The sequence below is a fragment of the Ictalurus furcatus genome, chromosome 19 (assembly GCF_023375685.1).
Source record: "Ictalurus furcatus strain D&B chromosome 19, Billie_1.0, whole genome shotgun sequence".
Taxonomy (NCBI): Eukaryota; Metazoa; Chordata; class Actinopteri; order Siluriformes; family Ictaluridae; genus Ictalurus; species Ictalurus furcatus.
In genome coordinates this window covers 17,981,252-18,003,119 of record NC_071273.1, presented here as the reverse complement: position 1 = coordinate 18,003,119, position 21,868 = coordinate 17,981,252, and the positions used below count along the sequence as shown (strand labels likewise).

Below are 21,868 nucleotides of genomic sequence, written 5' to 3'. Positions count from 1 at the left end.
TTCTTCACATGTCTGGGCTATGGTGTAGGGTGGCTAGATGGAAGCCCTTTCTAACAAAAAACACCCAAGCCCAAATAAATCACCCCAAACCATGTGGCAAAATGTGTTATGGTCTGATGAGACCAATATCAAAAGGTATAATAATTTCATAATTCCAAAAGGCATGTTTGGCACGAAAAAAGCACACCACTAAAAGAACACCATCCTAATGGTGAAGCATGGTGGTGGAAGCATCATGCTTTAGGACTGCTTTTCCTCAGCCAGAACTGGGGCTTTTATCAAGGTGGAGGGAATCATGAATAGCTACAAATTCCAGTCGATTTTAGTGCAAAACCTTCAGGTGTCTGCTGGAAAAGGAATTTCAATTTTCAGCATGATAATGACCCAAAGCATACCTCCAAATCAACAAAGGAACGGCTTAACCAAAAGAAGATCAAATGTTTTTCATCCCGAGCCCAGACCTGAATCCATCTAAAAATCCGTGGGGTGACCTGAAGTATGCTGTGCACAGGAGATGAACTTACAATTTGATGGATCTAGAATGTTTTTGCAAGAAAGAGTGGGAAGATATTGCCAAGGCAAGATCTGATAGACTCTTACACAAATAAACTGAGTGGTGTAACAAAATCAAAAGGTACTTCAACAAAGTATTAGTTTAGGGGTGGGCCACTACAGTAGATTACTGTAAAACTTATATTTGTCATTTTTTCCCTAAAAAAGTTTCTGATTGTTTTTCACTTTATTTATATTATATACTTTGCGATTTGACATTGAAGGTGGGAAAAGTTCTGACATGATTTATCTTAGTGTCATTCTTTTACTTCAAAAAATCCGGCCATTTTAATAGGGGTGTGTACACTTTTATATCGATTGTAACTATCATTAACCAATTAACCAGCATTTGTGTATCATGGCCAAGTGGTTGAATTAGTCTTACTTTGAAAAGCATCTGACTTTCAAAAAGGGGGATTATTATCAATGAGTGCAGGATACTGAATGGAAGAAAATATTTCTAATATTCTTTTTGTGCAAGAAGTCATTGCTCTAATACCAAGAAATACTTGCTGAATACATCCACTCAGTGATTGCACATGTATTCAGCTAACTGAATAATAAAATGGATCCTTGGACACTGTACAATAAATAAGGTCAGATTGTCAGTTGTGTTGGTTTATGCAATGTATGACTTTGTCGTTTTGCTTGAGTGGGTGTGTGTCCTTCAGTGTAGTGCCTGAACAATATATGCTCTAGAAATCCTCTCATCAGGAGACAACACAGAGGCACAAATGTTAAGAGTTCAACTGAAATGCTTCTCTTAGGCTTTTGCTACGACTTTTACAGTTAGAGCAGACCCAAGTTTCAAGCATGTCAACTACAAACATCTCAGAATAGCCTACATATATCAAACAGCTGCTTAACTGCATCCACACTCTAAAAAATGCTTTAATTGGGCCATTTTCTCAGTCTTGGGTAGTTTTTTGGGTAGTTTTGTATAACCCAACCGCTGGGTTAGAGGCTGGGTCATTTTCACCGACAGTTGAATCAATGCACCCCTCCTCCACCCCGACGCATCATCAGCTCCTTGGGTGAAATCAACTCAGGGAGGGCTGTTTGAACTCACCTTAGGTGGAGGTAGAGGTTTTCACACAGACATACTATTAGATTTATTTGGAGAAACAAGGTTCATATCAGTATATTTATCCATAAAACCATTACTGTACGCTAGAAAAAGCAAATATGTGCGATAAGAGTCCAGACATTAAATGCACCACTATCTTCATTAGCTTTGGATTACTTGTTTGTAATGCCCACTGGCTCGTAAGTTGGTTACTCAGTGTTTTGGATGTTTTAAATGTCTCCTTTGATCTAACTCTGACGTTTTCGTCTTAAATATATGATTTATTTGAGCCATGCGATTAATGTCATGTAAACGCGCATTTCTTGCTTTTTCAGATAATTAACATAAGATTTTTGTCCATTACATACACCACTTTAGCAGCTCTAGCAGTAAACTTCTGAACACCTTCTTGTGTCCACGTAAACAGTCAAAGTTTCCCATCCCCCATCTCAAGTGTCCATAGACCATTTGGGAGTAGACATTACAGTTATGTCACCGTAGTTGCTTGTGCATCATGGTAGCAGAAAAACAGTAGTATGTATATATAACTATATGAATAAGTATATATATTTTATACAAATATACAAATACAATTTACAAAAGGATATAATGTTACCAATTTTACAAAAAATATTTCAAAAAAAAAAAAAATGTGGACCCCGATTTCACATGGACAATTTCACTGTGGTCACTGGGACTGCGGTTGCTGCTACGGCCTTAGGACTGCAATTACCACATACAATTTTGCACTCAGGTCTCCTTTAGTGAACACTGGATCAGTTCATCAAAACAGACTTCACATAAAAACCATAATGAACTTCCCTTTACTTTCACACTATCCGTTGTTACCAAGATGAGGATTGGTTCCCTTCTGAGTCTGGTTCCTCTCAAGGTTTCTTCCTCATATCGTAGGGAGTTTTTCCTTGCCACCGTCACCACCAACTTACTTATTACGGATAAATCCACACATTTAAAATCTGTATCATATGTTTCTGTAAAGCTGCTTTGAGACAATGTCCATTGTAAAAAGTGATATACAAATACAATTGAATATATATATATATATATATATATATATATATATATATATATATATATATATATATATATATATATATATATATATATTAACAACCCAACTTGATGGGTTAGTTTAGCCCAAAATGAGTTCTGTCCTATATTTACCCAGCCGTTGGGCTAAAAATAGCCAGTGCCCAGTGCAGTGACACCATCCAGAGAGTAAAAGAATTTCCAAGGTCCCCCTTATGATCACAATTCATTATGTTAATTTCTTTAGAGCTTTTTGTTCCTGAACTTTCCACTCATTAAAATGTAACACTGTATATCTTAACAGCACTTCCTGGTTTTATTAAAATTGCAGGAAGATTAAATGTTAGATTATTTACACATTATTGAGTGACTGAGTTACCTACATTAATCCCTTTTTTTATTTTAAGTGACCACTCAGCCTACATTTATGAAAACTAAATAATAATCATAACACATTCACATTCAACCTGGAATTGGACATGTGTCTATGTTGTCTCAACTCACTGTGAAGAAGATGGTTTGAGTGGCCAAAAAAACCTCCAAGGATCACAGCTGGAGAATTGCAGAAGTTAGTTGCATCTTGGGATCAGAACGTCTCCAAAACTGCAATCCGAAGTCACCTACATCACCACAAGCTGTTTGGAAGGGTTTCAAGAAAAAAGCCTCTACTCTCATCCAAAAACAAACTCGAGCGTCTTCAGTTTGCCAGACACTATTGGAACTTCAAATGGGATCGGGTTCTATGGTCAGATGAAACCAAAATGGAGCTTTTTGACAGTAAACACCAGAGGGGGTTTTGGTGTACACAGAGAGGTAGCCATATGGAAAAGTACCTCATGTACACGGTTAAATACGGTGGTGGCTCTTTAATGTTTTGGGGCTGTTTCTCTGCCAGAGGACCTGGACATTTTGTTAGGATACATGACATCATGGACTCTATCAATTGTCAACAGATTTTAAATGAAAACCTGACTGCCTCTGCCAGAAAGCTTCAAATAGGCTGCGGTTGGATCTTCCAACAGGACAATGATCCAAAACATACATCAAAATCAACACAAAAATGGTTTACTGACCACAAAATCAAGGTCCTGCCATGACCATCCCAGTCCCCTGACTTGAAACCCATAGAATAATTGTGGGGTGAACTGAAGAGGAGAGTCCACCAGCATGGACCTTGAAATGTGAAGGATCTGGAGAGATTCTGTATGGAGGAATGGTCTCAGATCCCTTGCCATGTATTCTCCAACCTCATCAGGCGTTATAGGAGAGGACTCAGAGCTGTTATCTTGGCAAAGTATTGACTAAAAGGGTGCCAGTAATTGTTGCACACCTATATTTAACAAAAAAAAAATTTAGTTTTAGTTTTGTTTGCAATTGTTTGACATCCACAAGAACAGAGTATTTTTGTGATTTATTTATTTATTTATTTATTTTCACAAAAGATCAAAAGGTAAAACATTAAAGACCATTTTTCACAGCCTTCTTTGCTCATATTTGCCAAGGGTGCCAATATTAGTGAGAGGCATTGTACAGGTACATTTAAAAAAATATATTGTGGAAAAATTATATTTTTATTTCAATAATTTAATTCAAAAATGGACCTTTCATATATTCTGGAATACATTTTTCATGTCACTTTTACCACCTTTTTTTTTTTTTTTTTTTTTTAAACTGACTAAAACATACGTCATTTTTCCAAAGTCAATCAAGATTTTCACTGTCAGCTTCCAGTCTGATGCTGCTCACACCACCTTACATGAATTAAGCCATAATAACTCTGGTTTAGCAACAAAATGTTTGACTTCCACACCCTAAATGCTTCTAAGTTTGACTGTCAATGTACTGTACCTGATGTCTCCATACACCTGAATGCACCCTATGTGAAGTCCACACCTACAGTATATCATCGAGAAATATAAGCGAGGATAAATATACCCTGGCGCGCACGGAATTGCTGGGGTGTTACTTGTTTTCAAACCATTTAACCTAAAAATGACACCGTGCTTTTGTTTGATTATGATCTTCTCTTCTCACATTCAACACCCTCGTCTATTGAGCGCATTCTACACATCCAAATCCCAGTTTCCACACCACATCGAGAACCATAAAGCTGTTGCCCTATATAGGAGACATAAAAATATCCTCGGTCCATTTAACGGTAAGAAAATGCGCTCGGCGTGTTCAGTCGGTGTGTAAGATGTGTGGGCAGGTGGAGGTGCCATTGCGCGTGTAGGAGGCACCGATTTAGTTTCGGGATCATCTCCATGCACTTCATCCGCTTTAACCCGCTCGTGTCCTGCGCAACAGAGAGCCAACTTCTTCTATTCGGGGCTGAACTTTCCTTCAGGAGGGTGTGGAGAGACAAGCAAGGCGCTCGAATCACTAGTGAATATTCATAGGATAGAAAAACCTTTGGAGTATATTAGAAAATAAGTCTATAGGACGTGCGGTATTTAAGGCATGTGTCTTCACTTCGCAACGATGCCGTGATCCAGCAGTATCAGACACTGAGGATGCTGGGGCTTTTTCCAGGATCAACTGGTTTCCTTAAGTGTCGCTTTCTAGGATCTTTGTGTTAACTTTGCACAATGGGCTACAGGACTTGTATGTTTCTTATCTCAGGTCGCGTCTTGACGGAAAAGCGCAGAGCATCAAATCTGGCGCAAAAGTCCTTATGACAATCTCATAATCAAATTTTTGATTTTAGGAGAAGTAGGTATATACAAATTTTTTTAATTAGTTTGAGAAGCGAAGTGTGTTTAGACAAAAAATATATATATATAATAGGGCTAATAATAAACCTACGTGTCACATTGCATACTTTAGTGTATGCTAAAGTTCCGCAAAGAGATCATTGCACTAAAACAAAACAAACATAGGAGCAGTTTTTGTCCTTTTCGAGTACATCGGAATCCCGTTAGCTCATATGGGACTGAGGCACTCATCACGGTGCCTGCTCCTGCGCAGAAAGATGGCGGAGGCTGAGAGCTCGGAGGTGAGTTCAAACATTTATTTGTAACCTATAACGGATCAGCTCGCGTGACATGGAGTGCACCGGGATTACAACAAGTCGAGTAATGTTCTCGAGCTGTTTGCACGTTCGGTTGCGTTCAAAACGTCAAAGCGCCGAGTTTGAATAGCCTATAGTCTATGAATTAGGAAAGCAAAAAAAAAAAACGTACATTCAACATCACGAGCCGAAGATCACAGCCATACAACCGGCACGTGCTGCTGATAAATAGCCTGCTAAAATGCAATTTTCTAGAAATGCACCTAACAGAATGGTCCACTATAACGCACAAATGCACTAAGATTGCAAAGCGTGCGGTCAAAAGGACACCCGACTATCAGCCTGAGACGACGCTCCGTGTCTCCATTTCGTGTGCTAGGAAAAGAAAACGTAAAACCGGACAAAATCTGCGGTTTTGTTTGTTTGTTTGTTTTTTTCCCTTCCATATTTGGTATTCATGACGGTCGCTGATGGAAAATCCGCACCATAGCGAACAGCCTCCGGTAGCGCGAGCGCTGTCCTTGGTGCTGCAGTGAAGGAGTCGCTGGTGTACTCCACAGCCAAATCCCAAGGGCTCATCCCTCTATAGTGGTACTTTTCTGAATATTGTATGCAGGAGATTCAGCAATGCTTTCATTCATTCATTTTTAATAACCTTTTTAGTGCTGGTCAAGCATAATCCACAAACTAGCCTGTTTTTATGAAGTTGGAGGAAACCGGAGAACACGGAGGAAACCCGGACAGGCACAGAGAAAACAAGCAAACAAACCTCAAGATCAAACCAAGGACCCCGGAGAAGCGAGGTGGCAATGCTACCCTGTTTACCATTGTGCTGCCCTAAAGAAATACTATATATTCATTCATTATTCAGTAGGTACCTTATCCTGGTTAGGGTTGTGGTGGATCTGGAGCCTATATCCTGGGAACACTGGGCATGAGGTGGAAATATGAACTGGATGAGATGCCAGTCCATTGAAGAACATAATGCATACTTCTAAACCAATAAGACATTAGGGTGCACCATGCTGCACCCAGACCTGTGGAATTGAGTATGAACAGAACACTGGTCAGGAGGACTAAAAGTTTAGCGTTAGTAGAAAGGATAATTATTGTTTCATCTCTATTTGCTAGCAGAAGCAGCAGCAGCGGCAGCAGAGCACTGGCAATCCTCCCTCTGCGCAGCCTCCTCCTGTGCCTAAACCCATGGCATCAGTTCATCACGTTCCTCGTCCCCCTCACACCCCACATGTCTCATCGCTGTCCACCTGCCCTGGACGTGGAAAAATGGCCAAACTCCTCAATCCGGAGGAAATGACCTCACGAGACTACTACTTCGACTCATACGCCCACTTTGGCATTCATGAGGTACATAGTATAAAATTGTACTAAGTGTTGACTCACATAATTATCTATTTTTTGATCATGATTTATGTCACCAATTAACACTTTATCGTCTTAGGGAAAAAAGGCATTCATTGTTCTTTGGATAGTGGTTTCCCTTGTGAAAAACATATTGTGACAAAATCAGTTTTATATTGTTAAGGTCTTGAAAATGACTCGATGAACTAAATCAGATGTCTGCAATGTCAGAGCTACAAATCTCTGTAGTACACTCAAAGGCTCTTCAGCCTGTCCCTGTTCAAGGAGTCAGTGAAGCTGTTAAGGGTTCCCCCTAACAGAATGGGTTTGTGGGTATTGTATTTATTTTTTTATATCATCCACACCCATTTCAAAACAATAATTTGAAATGAAATCCTTTATTGTGCTTGTTAAATATATCGTTCGAACTTAAAATTGAAAGAGGTTTTCCAGAGGTTTTAAAATGTGCTACTTGCTGACATGTTACCAAACCTAAATATCTCGAAACATATCATGTGTCTTGAAAATGAATTCAGATGTTGTGCTATTATTCTTTAATCATTTTCCCAACTCTAAAATGCATGTCGACCTCTTAAATATATTGACTAATCTGTTATACAATTTAGTCTGCTTTAATCTTGAAACATACTGACGATGCAAACCTGTCTGATGAGAAAAACTCTTTTTGCTTGTGTCCATAAAAAAACTCATTCAGTTTGAGAAAATATCCATGTCTGTGATGCAGTATGAGACTTCTACATGTTGAGTTTTTGGGTCAGGTCGAGCTGTCTGCAGATAAAGGAGCTATTCCTGATAACAGAGAAAAAGCAGGACAGGGAAGAACAAGACGGTGGAAAGAGAGATGTGTATCAGTTAATCCCTACAGGGAGATAATGGATACCTGCCTCTAAATAATATAGAAATAATAGCATTGATGCAGTGCTTGGTGTCCTACATATTCACACTATACTTCTGCAGCAAGACTGAAAATGAACAGCCTATGCTATGAATGGGTCTTTCAGTTCGCATGTGCTCCCTGTGGCTTTTTTTGAGCAGAGGCATTTATTTAACATTTTTGGAAGGAGTCCCCTGTTTTCAGTGTGTTGCAACATTTGGAGGTAAAGCTGTATACACAGCAAGCTGGGGGGTTTTTTGTGAGAGAATGACTATATATAGCTATGATAATGTAAGTGATAACACGATATAAACATAACTATAAAGAGTTAAAAAAGAAAATGATGTTCTTCAATAAATAAACATATAATAAATAAAGTGAATATTTTTTTAGGATTGTTAAATTGCTGTGGTATAAGAGGAATAAAACATTTCAGGATGTGATGTAATAAGAAAATAACCTACTTTGGGGAAGTACATTAAATGTACACTGTACATTAAATATATAGTACTATTAGTAAAAATGTACATACCTGTACAAATCCATTTCGAACTTTTCCCTTGACAGGAGATGTTAAAGGACGAGGTGAGAACGCTGACCTACAGGAACTCCATGTACCACAATAAGCACATTTTTAAGGACAAGATTGTTCTAGATGTGGGCAGCGGGACAGGAATCCTCTCCATGTTTGCTGCTAAAGCAGGGGCCAAACATGTCTACGGGGTGAGAACACAACTTCATCTCAACGCTAAGCACTTTCACAGAATCAAATAGCTCAGATTAGAAAGAAAAAAAAAGAACTACAACCTGATTAGTTAGAGAGTTTATAAACAAATTCCCCACTGGATTGTAGGAATATGCATATGAGAGTGTGAAAGTGAGTGGGAGATAGAGGACAGCTTCTTATTCAGTTATTCACCTTAAAATCATATTTATAACTATTATGAGCTGATCTGTAACTACACGGAAACTTAAAGGAAAAAAAATAATAGTTACAAGAGCCAGGAACGGAAGTCTCCATTCAAGGAGTTTAAGAGTTTAAAAAGAAACTAATCTACAGTCTGAACTGCTTTCTCTTTTCTCTGTGTTATAATAATATATCCGTATTGACCACTTTATAAGGAACACCTGAACATTCAATCAATTATCCATTCAGCCAATGGATAATGTGGTAGCTGTGCAGTGCATACAATCATACAGATACAGGTCAAGAGCTTCAGTTAATGTTCACATCAAACAGCAGAATAGAGAAAAATGTGATCTCAGTGACTTTGACTGTGGCATGGATTTTGGTGCCAGATGGGCTGGTTTGAGTATTTCAGAAACTGCTGATCTCCTGGGATTTTCACACACTCCAGTCTCTAGAGTTTACACAGAATGGTGCAAAAAACAAACAAACAAACCAAACATCCAGTGAGCAGCTTTGTTGATGAGAGAGGTCAAATGGGAAAGAACCGAGTGGTTCAAGGTGACAGGAAGGCTACAGTATATCGAATTATCACGTTTTATCATCATGGTAAGCAGAAAAGCATCTTAGAATGTATAACATGGAAGGCCTTGAGGAGGATGGGCCACAACAGCAGAAGATCACATCAGGTTCCAATCCTGTCAGCCAAGAACTGGAAGCTGAAGCTATCATGGGAGCAGACTCACCGAAACTGGACAGCTGAAGATTGGAAAGAGAACAGGCGATGTTGGAATGAGTGGTTATTTGAGTTACCATAGTCTGTCTGTTTCTGTGTAAACTCTAGAGATTGTTGTGTGTGGAAATCCCAGGAGACCAGCAGTTTCTGAAATACTTGAACCAGCCCATCTGGCACAATCAACTATGTAATTAGTAAATGGTCTGCACTTATATAGCGCTTTTTTTAACCTTAGCGGTTCTACAAAGTGCTTTATACTGTGTTTCATTCACCCATTCACACACACACACACATCAATGGTAGCAGAGCTGCCATGCAAGGTGCTAACTTGCCATCGGGAGCAACTTGGGGTTCAGTGTCTTGTCCAAGGACACTTCGGCATGTGGAGCCACATGGGCGGGAATCAAACCGCCAACCCTACAATTAGTGGACAACCCGGTCTACCACCTGAGCCACGGCCGCCCTACTATGTAATGCCATGGTCAAAGTCACAGAGATCACATATTCCCTGCTTTTTGTTGTTTGCTCTGAACATTAACTGAAGCTCTGGAGTTGTATCTGCATGAGTTTATGGATTGCCCTGGCTGATTGGATAATTGCATGGACGAGCAGGTGTACCTATTAAAGTGGTCCGAGACTATATTTTCACTGCCACATTTAGCAGGTTACTGCAGAGAAATTAGATGAATGAGAGTGGGTCCTTACAGAGGCACCTTCTGTACAACATGTAGGCCCTTATGTGGTGTAATTATAAAAAGCAAGCTGTGTTCTGATCTGGGACCAGAGTTCAATACAAGTGAAACATAGGAAGCTTGTGTTATGGCTCAGACTTCTAGGTTGCTACTGTACAATAGTAGGAGTACCAAAAAGTGGGTGGGAATTGGAAATGACTGAGATGAAAAAATACTAATAAAAACATATGCTGTTTTCATTAAACAAAGACAACCTATGGAAAATATATATATATATATATATATATATATATATATATATATATATATATATATATATATATATATATATATGTGTGTGTGTGTGTGTGTATGTATATCACTTTTTCAGAGCTAATATGTAACAGTGATAAAACCCATAAGACATTAACAATCAAACAAACATTAATAGATTAGCAGATTAACAGAATTTAGACATGTATTGTCTTGCAGTTAATAGCAAACAGGCCATAGTTAACAGTCCAATAAAACAGTAAAACATGCAAAACACTTAATTTGTTGTATGTCTACATTTTTTTGCAGATTGAATGCTCAAGTATATCAGAGTACTCAGAGAAAATCATCAAATCTAACCACCTGGACAATGGTAAAAACTAAACATCTTGTGTCTTCTTTAATGTGAATAAATATTTGCTAAAAAAAAAAAAACATTACTCACAATGGGCTGTATTCAGAGTAGGTGATTAAAATAAAATGTAAAAAATGCATCAAGATGTACACAAGGACTTTGGCAGCCCATCCAGATTACTGAAGTTACTTCCAAGCTTGATATATGTTTGTCACGTAGAGCTCTTTGGGCAGACGTTTTTCAGAGACATCTAGACCAGCCCCATTTAAAAAAACAGATTGTTCCTAATTGCATGGAGAAATGCAAAAAAAAAAAAAAAAGTTATGACCAATATGGATAAAAAAAATAAGACAAATATTCAAATCAACATCTAACAGCAACAGATTTTCCCATTCTTGTAATTTGTCTCAATTTAGCCAAATGGATTCCACCCACATTAATTGGCATAAATAACACTTTGATACCATGGTAGTATACAGCAAAGCCAAAGTATACAGAAGCGGGCCAAACAAAACAGCATCCAATTTTTCACACGTTCAAGCCTCACCACTGAGATTTCCAATAAGCATGCAGAATTAGCACAGTTGCTGAAACTGTTTGGTGTGAAAATCCTCATATTTTCTATTAGATATGCTATTTATGTATCATACAAAAAGTACAACAATGCTGGGCTGCTATAGGAATGTCCAGTGTCCATGGAACTTATGTGATTGTTATTTTTCATAATGTCATGTTTATACATTTCATGGTAGTGGGTAATGCATTTAATATTTAATTGGGCTTCTGGCTGAAATAGATATAGCACAAGAAAAATGTGTTTAAGGTCACAATCATGTACTAGAGACACTTCACTCTGGGCAATGGCTCTTAAGTGCATCATTAATGCGGTCTGAATTCATGTTTTATGCACATAATTTCAGCATTATCTCCTTATTATGCACACTTATCTCTGAATACAGCGCTAATTGTTTAGCTGTTAGTTGAAATGTTTTTGCTGTCTCGGAGGGCACAGAGTTCATGCGTTATGCCTATGGAGAGGAAAGGGTGACACACTTACAATTAGCAAACAGCGTTTCATTACACAGGAAAAAGCAGTCACTTCCTCACTTACATCCTGTGGTGTGACAACGTTGTTTAAATCAGTCCTCAACCGTTCTGATTAATACAGTGGTGGGTACAGCCTGAGTCAACGGGAGAGGACTCATTGCAGTGTGCTTACAAACACACACATAACTCTCTCAGCACCTTCGTCCTTTGCAATTAGTAACTAGAGAAGACTGGCAGCTTGCCTGCTGGAATTAAAATGAGAGAAAGAAACAGGATGGACAGAGAAAATGAATGGAGTCCATAAAAAGCTCACCTTGAACTTCAAAGAAGGAGATTTCATAGATAAACTGATTTCTCTGCATTGAATTTTCACTCCTCCCTTAGGGCAAAATCAGTTTAAGTAATCTTCATATACACATAGTCTTTGTATAGTGTTATTTTGTTTTTGGTTTTTTTTGCATATCTCCATATGTGTGTTGCAGTTATTACCATCTTTAAAGGGAAAGTAGAAGAGACAGAATTGCCTGTGGATCAGGTGGACATTATTGTCTCTGAATGGATGGGATACTGCCTTTTTTACGAGTCCATGCTGAAGACTGTCATTTACGCCCGGGACAAATGGCTGGTTAGTAGCTATGTTTACATACAGCCTAATAATTAGTTACAGTTAAATAATTCCACTTACAGTTTAATCTGGATAATATATATATTTTTTTAAACGATCATGTATACAACTCAATAGGTATAGTGTGAACCGATTGAGGTCAATCTGAATGAAATTTCTATCTGATTGAACAATGTGGGTTAATATGCTTTAATAATTTAATAAATAGAAGAAAAGCAGCCATGTAAACCTTTGTGTATGATTACTTTCAGAACTATCTGAATAAGCATGTACGTTCTGTGCATGTGTGTTCTCCTTGTGCATGGGAGGTGCAATGGGTATTTTCCCCCAACATTTTTCTTCTCAAATTGGTCACGAGTCAATTCCCCACCCACCAGCCATCTCTCCCCTATCGTACAACAGCTACCAACCGGGGAGGATGAAGACTAACATGTGCTTCCTCTGAGACGTGAAACCAGCCAACCACATCTTTTTGAGCTGCTGCTGATGCTGTATCTCAGGGCAGCGTAATACACTTGGAGGCTATCTGCCCTCGATTGAGCAACGATTGAAATGTTGACCAACTTTACTGTGGTCACAAACTTCTTGCTGTTGGTTAAACAATTATACTTGGATGACATTTTGTTGAGAATGTTTAAAACTCATTGTAAACACTAGACTAAAAAGCTGAACACACTTACTGGACTCACGTGTTTCTCATCGTTGTAATTTTGGCACGAAAGCACGCTCCACACATGCATATAACTTCGGATCGGATTACATGTAATATATAAGAATATAAATGAAAAATGTCTACAGGGTGTCCCAAAAGTCTCCATCCATCCATCCATCCATCCATCCTCAGGGTCACGGGGAAACCTGGAGCCTATTCCAGGGAGCATCGGGCACACCCTGGACAGAGTGCCAATCCATCGCAGGGCACAATCACATGCACATTCCACACCCATTCATACACTACAGACACTTTGGACACGCCAATCAGCCTACCATGCATGTCTTTGGACTGGGGGAGGAAACCGGAGTACCCGGAGGAAACCCCCGCAGCACGGGGAGAACATGCAAACTCCGCACACACAGGGCCGCGGCAGGAATCGAACCCCCAACCCTGGAGGTGTGAGGCGAATGTGCTAACCACTAAGCCACCGTGCACCCCCCAAAAGTCTCCATACATAGCAAATTAACACTTTTTAGCAAAATGTCTTCCAAATTTATTCATACTTAGTTTATATTATATATTTTTTAAGAACGCCTTTGACAAAAGGAGAAAGTATTGAAATCATTCTCAAGGCTGGATCGGGAAGCTGTGGTAAGGTTGCGATGGACTTTAACAGGAAATGTGACGAGCACATCACACACACGACACGGTTCCCAAACTTATTTAAGAACTCAAAAAGACCGGAAGTGTTGCAGACAAACCGAGAAACGGACGTCGACAAACATCCACTGATGAAGGCACAACCCACGTGGTCCTGGCAAACATAGTCCCCTATATATGAAGATATTGGGACTCCCTGTAGTTTAGGACACAGTTTATCAGGATCTTGCAATGAGCTTTTTAGTTTGATAGACAGTGAGTGTTTATGTGGTTAGATGTTTTTAGGGCCCATATATCTATTTTATATGATTCTCAAAACCAACTCAGTGTAATTCCCAGTGAATCATTAGAGAAGACACAGTTTAATGCATACAAATCTGTTGCATATATAACAGGAACGAGTGCGCTTCGTGCACAAGGATAGAGAGTGTAACTGAACATGATAATGATATTTTGATATGGCGGTTGTGTGAAATATATATGATAATTGTTCAGTGACATAAGTGATATGATACTGACCTCTTTCAGAAGCCTGGAGGGTTCATGTTCCCAGATAGAGCAACACTACACGTGGTGGCCATAGAGGACAGACAATACAAAGACTTTAAAATCCACTGTAAGTATACACACACACACAAGTACACCAATACACCGTTTAATAAATACATGAATAAATAAAGACGGATAGAGAAGTAGCTGAAGAGTCCTTCATAGGGTTTTGGGTCAAACTAGGGTTTCTCACTCCTTCAGGGTTTTCCAGAGGAAAGCTAACACTCATCTTCAGCCAGCACGAGCTCTGGACTGGGCTTGTTCACTAATCAAGAAAGCCAAAAGTGACAAAACATAGCTAAAGTCTTTGGGAAGACAGGGGAGAGTGATGTCTCCTTGTACACACAACAGATGGTGTCAGTTTCTTGTTCTCAGAATGCACCCACTCTTTTCATTTTTCCTCCTCATGTCATGTGAACATGTATGATATCACTTTCACATATAAAGTTTAACATTCCATCCAATTCAAAACACTATACAGTCCCCCCAAAAAGCCTAGGGGTAAAGAGCTAAGCATACGCCACAAGGTCACACTGATCCACAACCGTATTCTTATTTATTTATTTTTAATTCTGTGCTTTTATGCATTAGTTCGCTACTTTAAGAACGAGCCAATTCAATAACACCTAAAATGGTCGCATTTTATTTTCTCATTACAGTCATGGGCCAATTCTTAATCCCTTATGTAAAAAAAAGAAGAAGAAGAAGGAGAAGTAATGATTATTCATTTTCATTTATATTTTAGTGGTTATCTCAGTGGCTGTCAAACAGATGGCATCAGATCATCATACCTTCTTACAGCATATGCTCAGAACTGATGACTCTGCCAAAGAATCTCAACGTTAGCTTCCGTATTTCACACACTGACACATTACACAAGTGCTCGCACCTCCTCTCCTCCTCCTGCTCCACTCTGCTTTCACATTTGCTGCTTTGAATATTATTTTAACCCACACTTACATAGATGTATACCACAGTGCTGCTGAATTCTGACTTCTTCTTCATTTTCTATAACATCACATCTCTGGCAGTACAGTAGTTCCAGCTGTACTTAAATTCACAGTTATAAAGTATAAAGTTCTATAGTAACAACGTATTCATGTGGACTTGCATGCTGGATGATCCATGTAATAGATCATAAATTGATGTTTAAAAAAATGTGTTGTTATTTAACAAAGACAAACATGGTGATATGTACTTGTTAATATGTTGAATCGTTCTGCAAAGAGACCTTTATTGGTCATTTATGGAAGGAGTCTCCAGTGTCAGCACTGACAGTTTTCTGACATGGGTTTGTGGATTTTCTTTGTGACATGAAAAGCTGCATTTTTTCTATTTTATTCATTTGAAGAGAGAGCAAAATGGAGATGACAGTGAGCTAACTTGTTTCATGGTCATTCCACAACATTACATGTGACTGTAAATGGTTAAAAGGTACAACGCATGATTAGTTAATTCATTGAAAATTCTAAGATCTCAATTAGCTGTGGTATAAGAAGAATAAAACTATGCAGGATATGGTTTTACTGGAAATCTTAAACTTGAACTGTAGAGTATTGTCCTACAACAGCACACCCCCCAAGTGTTTTATTCTTTATATAGAAATGACTATCTCTCCAACTGACTTCTAGGGTGGGAGAATGTTTATGGTTTTGACATGACCTGCATTCGCAACGTGGCCATGATGGAACCACTGGTTGATATTGTGGACCCGAAACAAGTGGTGACCAACTCCTGCCTTATTAAGGTATGAATATTCTGTGTTTCCAAGTGTGTGGGTTGGCAGACGTAATATGCGGTGAGAATTTAATTATGAGTGCCTGATCTTTTTGTGAAAGCCCTCATTTGATTCATAGAGCAGATTGACTAGGCGCTACCTCAGGACACATGTTGTGTGAGCGTTACATAATGATGACCTGATGATCATTAAGAGGTTTTCTGATGACTGGGTGCTCATTTGTTCTCATTTCCTCTGGTATTGGTGCATCCACACGATCAAAATATCAGTTTGTGGTCACATCGCATTCAGTGCATGTAGCGAGAAGTTAAACGTTAAGAGAAGTTAAAAAGGATGCTTGTTGGGTGTCAGACCTCAGAATTATCCACGGACTTAAAGGAAAACTCCACCCTGCAACACATTAAATATATTTATATTGAAATATAATAGATGTATTTTGCAATTCTGGTGCTAATTTGTTAGTCGGTGCTGTATCTTTTGTGAGAAGTTAGCAGTTTTGTGTCGGTCTGCTATCGCAGGAGAACAGCGTTACAATTCTGTTAATACATGACCTTAAGCATAAGGGATCAGGTCAGGTTTTGCTCTTAGCCCCTTAAAACAAAAGAGCAAGAGGTTCTTTTCTCACTCTCCATTTTCCAGCTACATTCATATTAATGACAGATCCAGTGTAGAAGTGAGTGAAGACTTTAGTGCAAATGTAGGACTCAAAGGTCCAGAATGCAATGCATCTATTCATTGCAGTTGCGCTAAATTACAGCACTTGGCTTGGATAGTCAGCGGTCTATGAGATGATGAGAGCGATGGCATCGATGGTAGCATTGGCATTTGGAAGGTGATCGCTTTGAGCAGAGTGTACAGATGATGAGGTGAGAGAAAATATTAAAGCTCTGCTGCATCACTCTTTTATAGTACAGATGAAGCAAGGGCTTAACCCCACTGGCACCACTATCAGTAGGTAGTCAAACAGCATTGTGAGCAATGTAGGAAAACATCAACTGAATATATATTGAATTATATATGTCAAAGTTTAAACTGAAAAGTGAACTCAAAAGAAATCTTGTATGCCACTGAATATGACGTTAATTATAAATATTAATACGCAGGGCATTCTGGGTGGATTTTTCCTGCTCAGACTGCTCAGTAAACTTGTGGTGGAGAGGCGTATCACCCTTGTTTATCCACTCTAGCACAATTTGTTGTAACTAATCATATTTTAGGTAGAATAAATACACAAAAAAGAAATATAAAATGATCAAATAAATCATAATATGAATCATCCAGGAATGTGCTTGTTTTAAAGGCAACAATCTACATTGCCACTAAAGATCTAAAAACCTGGTGGTTAGGGAAATTTAAACTGTATATAATGTAGATTCAATTTCTAGGCAGCTTAATTAGAACAGATTAACTATAAAATGTTCATAAAGTAGCAGAGAGCAGTACTTGCTTATTTGGATATTTGGTTACTGTCACGTCGTGAGACGTAAGGGAGTAGAGTACGGAAGCAGGTGCAGGTAAAGACATATTTTTTTAAGGGCAGGCAGACAAATCCAAATCATAATCCAAAAAACGTAGTCATGACAGACAAAGGGTCGGGCGATCAGCAAACAGGCATAAACAGGGCAAAGCAGGAATCAAAGTTGCGGTCACAGAAAACAGGGTCAAAACACAAAACAAGAAACATGAACTAGTACCATAAACTGGGAGCGGAAAAACCAGCGTGGACTAATGAACTAATTTCCACAGTAAACAATGTCACGGTTGTCAACATCCGAAGAGCATGCGCTCGCTGAGCACTCATGCACGTAGCTCGTGCATGCGCATGCTCCCTCATCTCTCTGAGCGTGCTGCCAGAAGGGGAGATCGTGACAGTTACATTTAGATTAAACCTGGAGTAAATATCTTGTGTTTAAAATAACAGGTTCTTTACCAGGCTGATGTCTAAATCTGAAGTCATTTCAGGTATATATTATCTTGTATTATCTTGTGATTGGCTTTTTATTCCCTAATCCTGACCTGATTTTCTCTTTTTTTTTTTTGCACCACCAGTGAACGATTTTGATATTTAGCACATATTTTCTGTGTCAGATTTCTTTTGGAAAAGATTTTGCGATTTTCACTGAGTTTCCTCACAGCATTCTTTCATTAGTCAAAATATCAGCGAACAGAGGCAACTACAGAATAAAGGGCAGAGAAGAAACAGGGTGCCCGACACATTAAAGTAGAAGGCTTGTGAGAGATCTCAGCATCACTGCCTTTTCAGTTGGCGTATTCAGGAAATACCTGGAGGATAAGTGTCTGAAATGAAGAATGGCGTGTCATCTCTTTGTTGGGATTACTGAATAGCATGAACAAACAACAGGGTGAAGGAAGTTAATGATCTGCTGTTTATATAATGATTAAAGGCACAAGGGAAGCTTTGCACCTTCATTACCAATCCATGTTTTAGAGACATGAAGGCTTAGTATTGTGTAATGTTACCGGAGTGAGCTTAACAGCTTGCCAGGGTTGTGCAAAGACTTTGGCGGGTCTTTCAACAGGAGTGTTCAACAGGATTTTAGTGTAGAAAAAAAATAGCTATACAGAAAAGAACTATTTTTTACAGCTATAATCAAATATAGTGTTAGTCAATATTCAGATATGATAGAAGTCATAAAATCTTTTTAATTCAAGATGTGTAGCAGACCAAAAAAGCCAAATCCTTATAAATATCCTTCCTTTCTTATTCTCTATCGTCTGTTTTCTGTGTATCCTGTTACCTGTGCAATCTCTTTCCCGTCTTATCTCTCCATCTTCTCCAAGTCCTCTCCTTCCTCTATCATCACTCTCCCAATCAAGGTGTATCTTCCATGTTTAATTTGAAGAAAGAAAGTTTCATTTCATTATTTTTTTTAATGATCGTAATTTTTAATGGTTACAGGTTTACTGATTTGTTTTCCATAATGATCAATGCTGCTTAAGCGATACTGTTGAAAATGTACTGTGTTAAAGTTGCCTAGTTCGTAACCTGTAGCAAAAAAATTTTCAGAATGAAATCAAACTTAAATTAAGGCTTTGCAGATGCAACCAAACCATGGCTGCCCTCCAGAGATAGTCGTAGGTTTTACACAGGTTTTTCCACGATTGTATTTTAAGTATTTAACCCCTTAAATAGGGCACTATTCATTTTAAGACAAAAGGAAGTGGGGCTCATGCATATGCCGCCTCCTTCCTGTGCAGCATAAGATTAATAGCTAAATTCATTTGTTCATTCATCTTCAGTAAGTGCTTTATCTTGGTCAGTGTCATGGTGGATCCATAGCCTGGGCACAAGGTGAGAACACACCCTGAATAGGCTGCCAGTCCATCACAAGGCTCCATTCACATACTCATTGACACCTAGTGGCAATTTAGAGTAGACAATTCCCCTGCATGTTTTTGAGAAATGGGAGGAAATTGGAGAACGCAAAGGTTTTATTACAGTATGTGCTGGTGTGTTGGTTTGTGCTTTGCAGGAGGTGGACATCTACACAGTAACGCTGGAGGATCTGACCTTCACCTCAGCCTTTTGCTTGCAGATCCAGAGAAATGACTACATCCATGCGCTTGTCACCTACTTCAACATCGAGTTCACCAAGTGTCACAAGAAGACCGGCTTCTCCACAGGTTCGTTTCCACCTACCAACTCACACGAAGTACACCTTACAAAATAAAGCTGATATACAATGCTATCAATGATATAAAATGCAATCATTCTTGTCCTCATTCTCGAATAAACACACATATAGATATTACTCATTTATCTCTCACATTCTCAGCCCCCGATGCTCCGGGTACTCACTGGAAGCAGACAGTGTTTTACCTAGAGGACTACCTGACAGTGAGGAGAGGGGAGGAGATCCTGGGCAGCATTGCTGTCAAGCCCAATGAAAACAATGAAGTGAGTCAGTAACAAAGAGAGAAAAAGCAAAGAGAAAGAGAATGATAAAAGGCATAATGAGGATTTAACATCAAAATTGCACACAGTATTCAGACCGAAGACGTGACTCCGGAAACAAGTGCTATTCAGAAATTAAGCAAGAGTTACAAATGTGGGCTGGAAACAGATTTGTTTCCCACTTATGCATGATTCGGATTCAAGCCCATTTTGTTGTGTGAAATCGGCTCACAAGAGCTTTTTTTGTTTGTTTTTTTTCATACTGCAGACATCAGAGGAGACGATATCTTAGTCAGAGACATTGCTTATCTTATCTGGATGACTGAATTTGAATGGATAAAATTATTATAAATTGACAAGTGTAGCAGATGAGTGCTTGGTCAGCTTATCCTTCAAACCCTGGGCACAGCATATCAAATAAAATTATTGGCTTCTTTTTTTTTGTAATTTGTCAAATCAAAATAGCAAATTAAAAGTGTGATAAATTATCCTATATGTCATGCACAATAGTAAGATTGTTGTTGGTTCAAGAGCTATTTTATAAGCCATGAATAATGAAAACTGAAGCCATATTGGTAAATTAAGTCAATCACGTCTCTTCATGCAGAAATATATAGGCAATATATTGGATACCTATTAGATTGCTTGTGCACTTGCTTTTATGTTATATAATATTATATTTGACAACAAAAAAACAACAGTCAGCATTTTCTATCCCAGATTTTTTTCTAAATAGTCTTGATGCTATTGAAAAACCCTGTAACTGACACCTCTACAGGTAATTTGCATAATCTGAATGGGGAGCCCAGAAAATGTACAGAAGCAGCTGCACAGCACAAGTCTGAAATTGAGTAACTTTTACTAAAGCAAAAAAAGATTTTTTAACTTAAGTGGACGACTCTGAATGCCCATAATGAAAAAGATGGGAAAAAACTGTACTGAGGTCCTCATTTAAGTCTGTTTTTCCTCTAGCGTGACCTGGACTTTACCTTTGAGCTGGATTTCAAGGGGCAGCTTTGTGATGCAGCGATTTCTCATGACTACAAGATGCGGTAGGATTCCACCAGAGGGAGAATTCCCGTAACAGCTCGACCACCCAGAGAACAACACAGGAGGCTGCTATATGCTCTGACCAAACAGGAAAGACCAGCAGCAGAATATGAGCCCAGTGTGAATCACGTACAAAGAGCAATAGTGTCATCAGTCCTCCAGTTCTGCAAAACTACCAGTCTGTGAGGGAGCATCACTCTGAATGTAACTGTCAATGACCTTGAGAATGTCTTAGTTGTCCTTTATTATAGTAAGAAAGCATGAAAGCAAGTACAGTGTTGAACAGTAATCTACAAGGTAATGTGATTAAAGATTAAAAAATGAGGCAACATGCCCAAAAAGACTTGAGCACAGTAATAGGATTTACAGAATGTGTATTCTAATAGGAGACAGCAGGGAGAAAGATTTTAACAGTGAGACATTTGACTGCATATTTTCAAACATTTAATTTATGCCTCATTATTACTAAACATATTTAATTTTTACTTCTGGGTTTTTTTTTGTGGTTGAATGGTTTATATTGTAATTGGCATGTTTTATTCCTCATGATGATTTTTCAAGGTTTTTTTTTTATTTTTAATTAAAAAAAATATATTTCTTTGGCCTGTTTCAAACATTTTATGCAAACATTTGTTAGGAATTTGGGAAGAGGAAGTGGTAAATAAATCAGACATGTGAAAACAATATGTGCATCTAGTTGACATTTATTAAGCCAGTTTATATACATATATACATATACATATATATATATATA

General features: G+C 38.5%; 1 protein-coding gene across 2 annotated transcripts; it reads left to right on the top strand.

Moving 5' to 3' along the window:
* Nucleotides 1–5,591: 5,591 nt before the first annotated feature.
* Nucleotides 5,592–21,850, top strand: prmt8b (protein arginine methyltransferase 8b). Of its 2 annotated transcripts, none has more exons than XM_053650154.1 (10): nt 5,592–5,663; nt 6,825–7,043; nt 8,500–8,655; nt 10,829–10,892; nt 12,404–12,546; nt 14,390–14,477; nt 16,042–16,157; nt 19,643–19,793; nt 19,946–20,067; nt 21,037–21,850. In XM_053650154.1, exons 1-10 carry the CDS (start codon nt 5,595–5,597, stop codon nt 21,118–21,120), a joined length of 1,212 nt encoding a protein of 403 aa, XP_053506129.1. In that variant the 5' UTR covers nt 5,592–5,594; the 3' UTR covers nt 21,121–21,850. The 2 variants fall into 2 exon arrangements, with proteins under 2 accessions (XP_053506129.1, XP_053506128.1); XM_053650153.1 differs by having other exon boundaries at nt 5,595–5,663; nt 6,810–7,043.
* The last annotated feature ends 18 nt before the right edge of the window (nt 21,851–21,868 follow it).

Coding starts and splice junctions, on each gene's coding strand:
- prmt8b (XM_053650153.1), top strand. CDS start 5,595: ATGGGACTGAGGCACTCATCACGGTGCCTGCTCCTGCGCAGAAAGATG. Junction 8,656..10,828: donor GGGCCAAACATGTCTACGGG/GTGAGAACACAA, acceptor ATTTTTTTGCAG/ATTGAATGCTCAAGTATATC. Junction 19,794..19,945: donor GAAGACCGGCTTCTCCACAG/GTTCGTTTCCAC, acceptor TCACATTCTCAG/CCCCCGATGCTCCGGGTACT.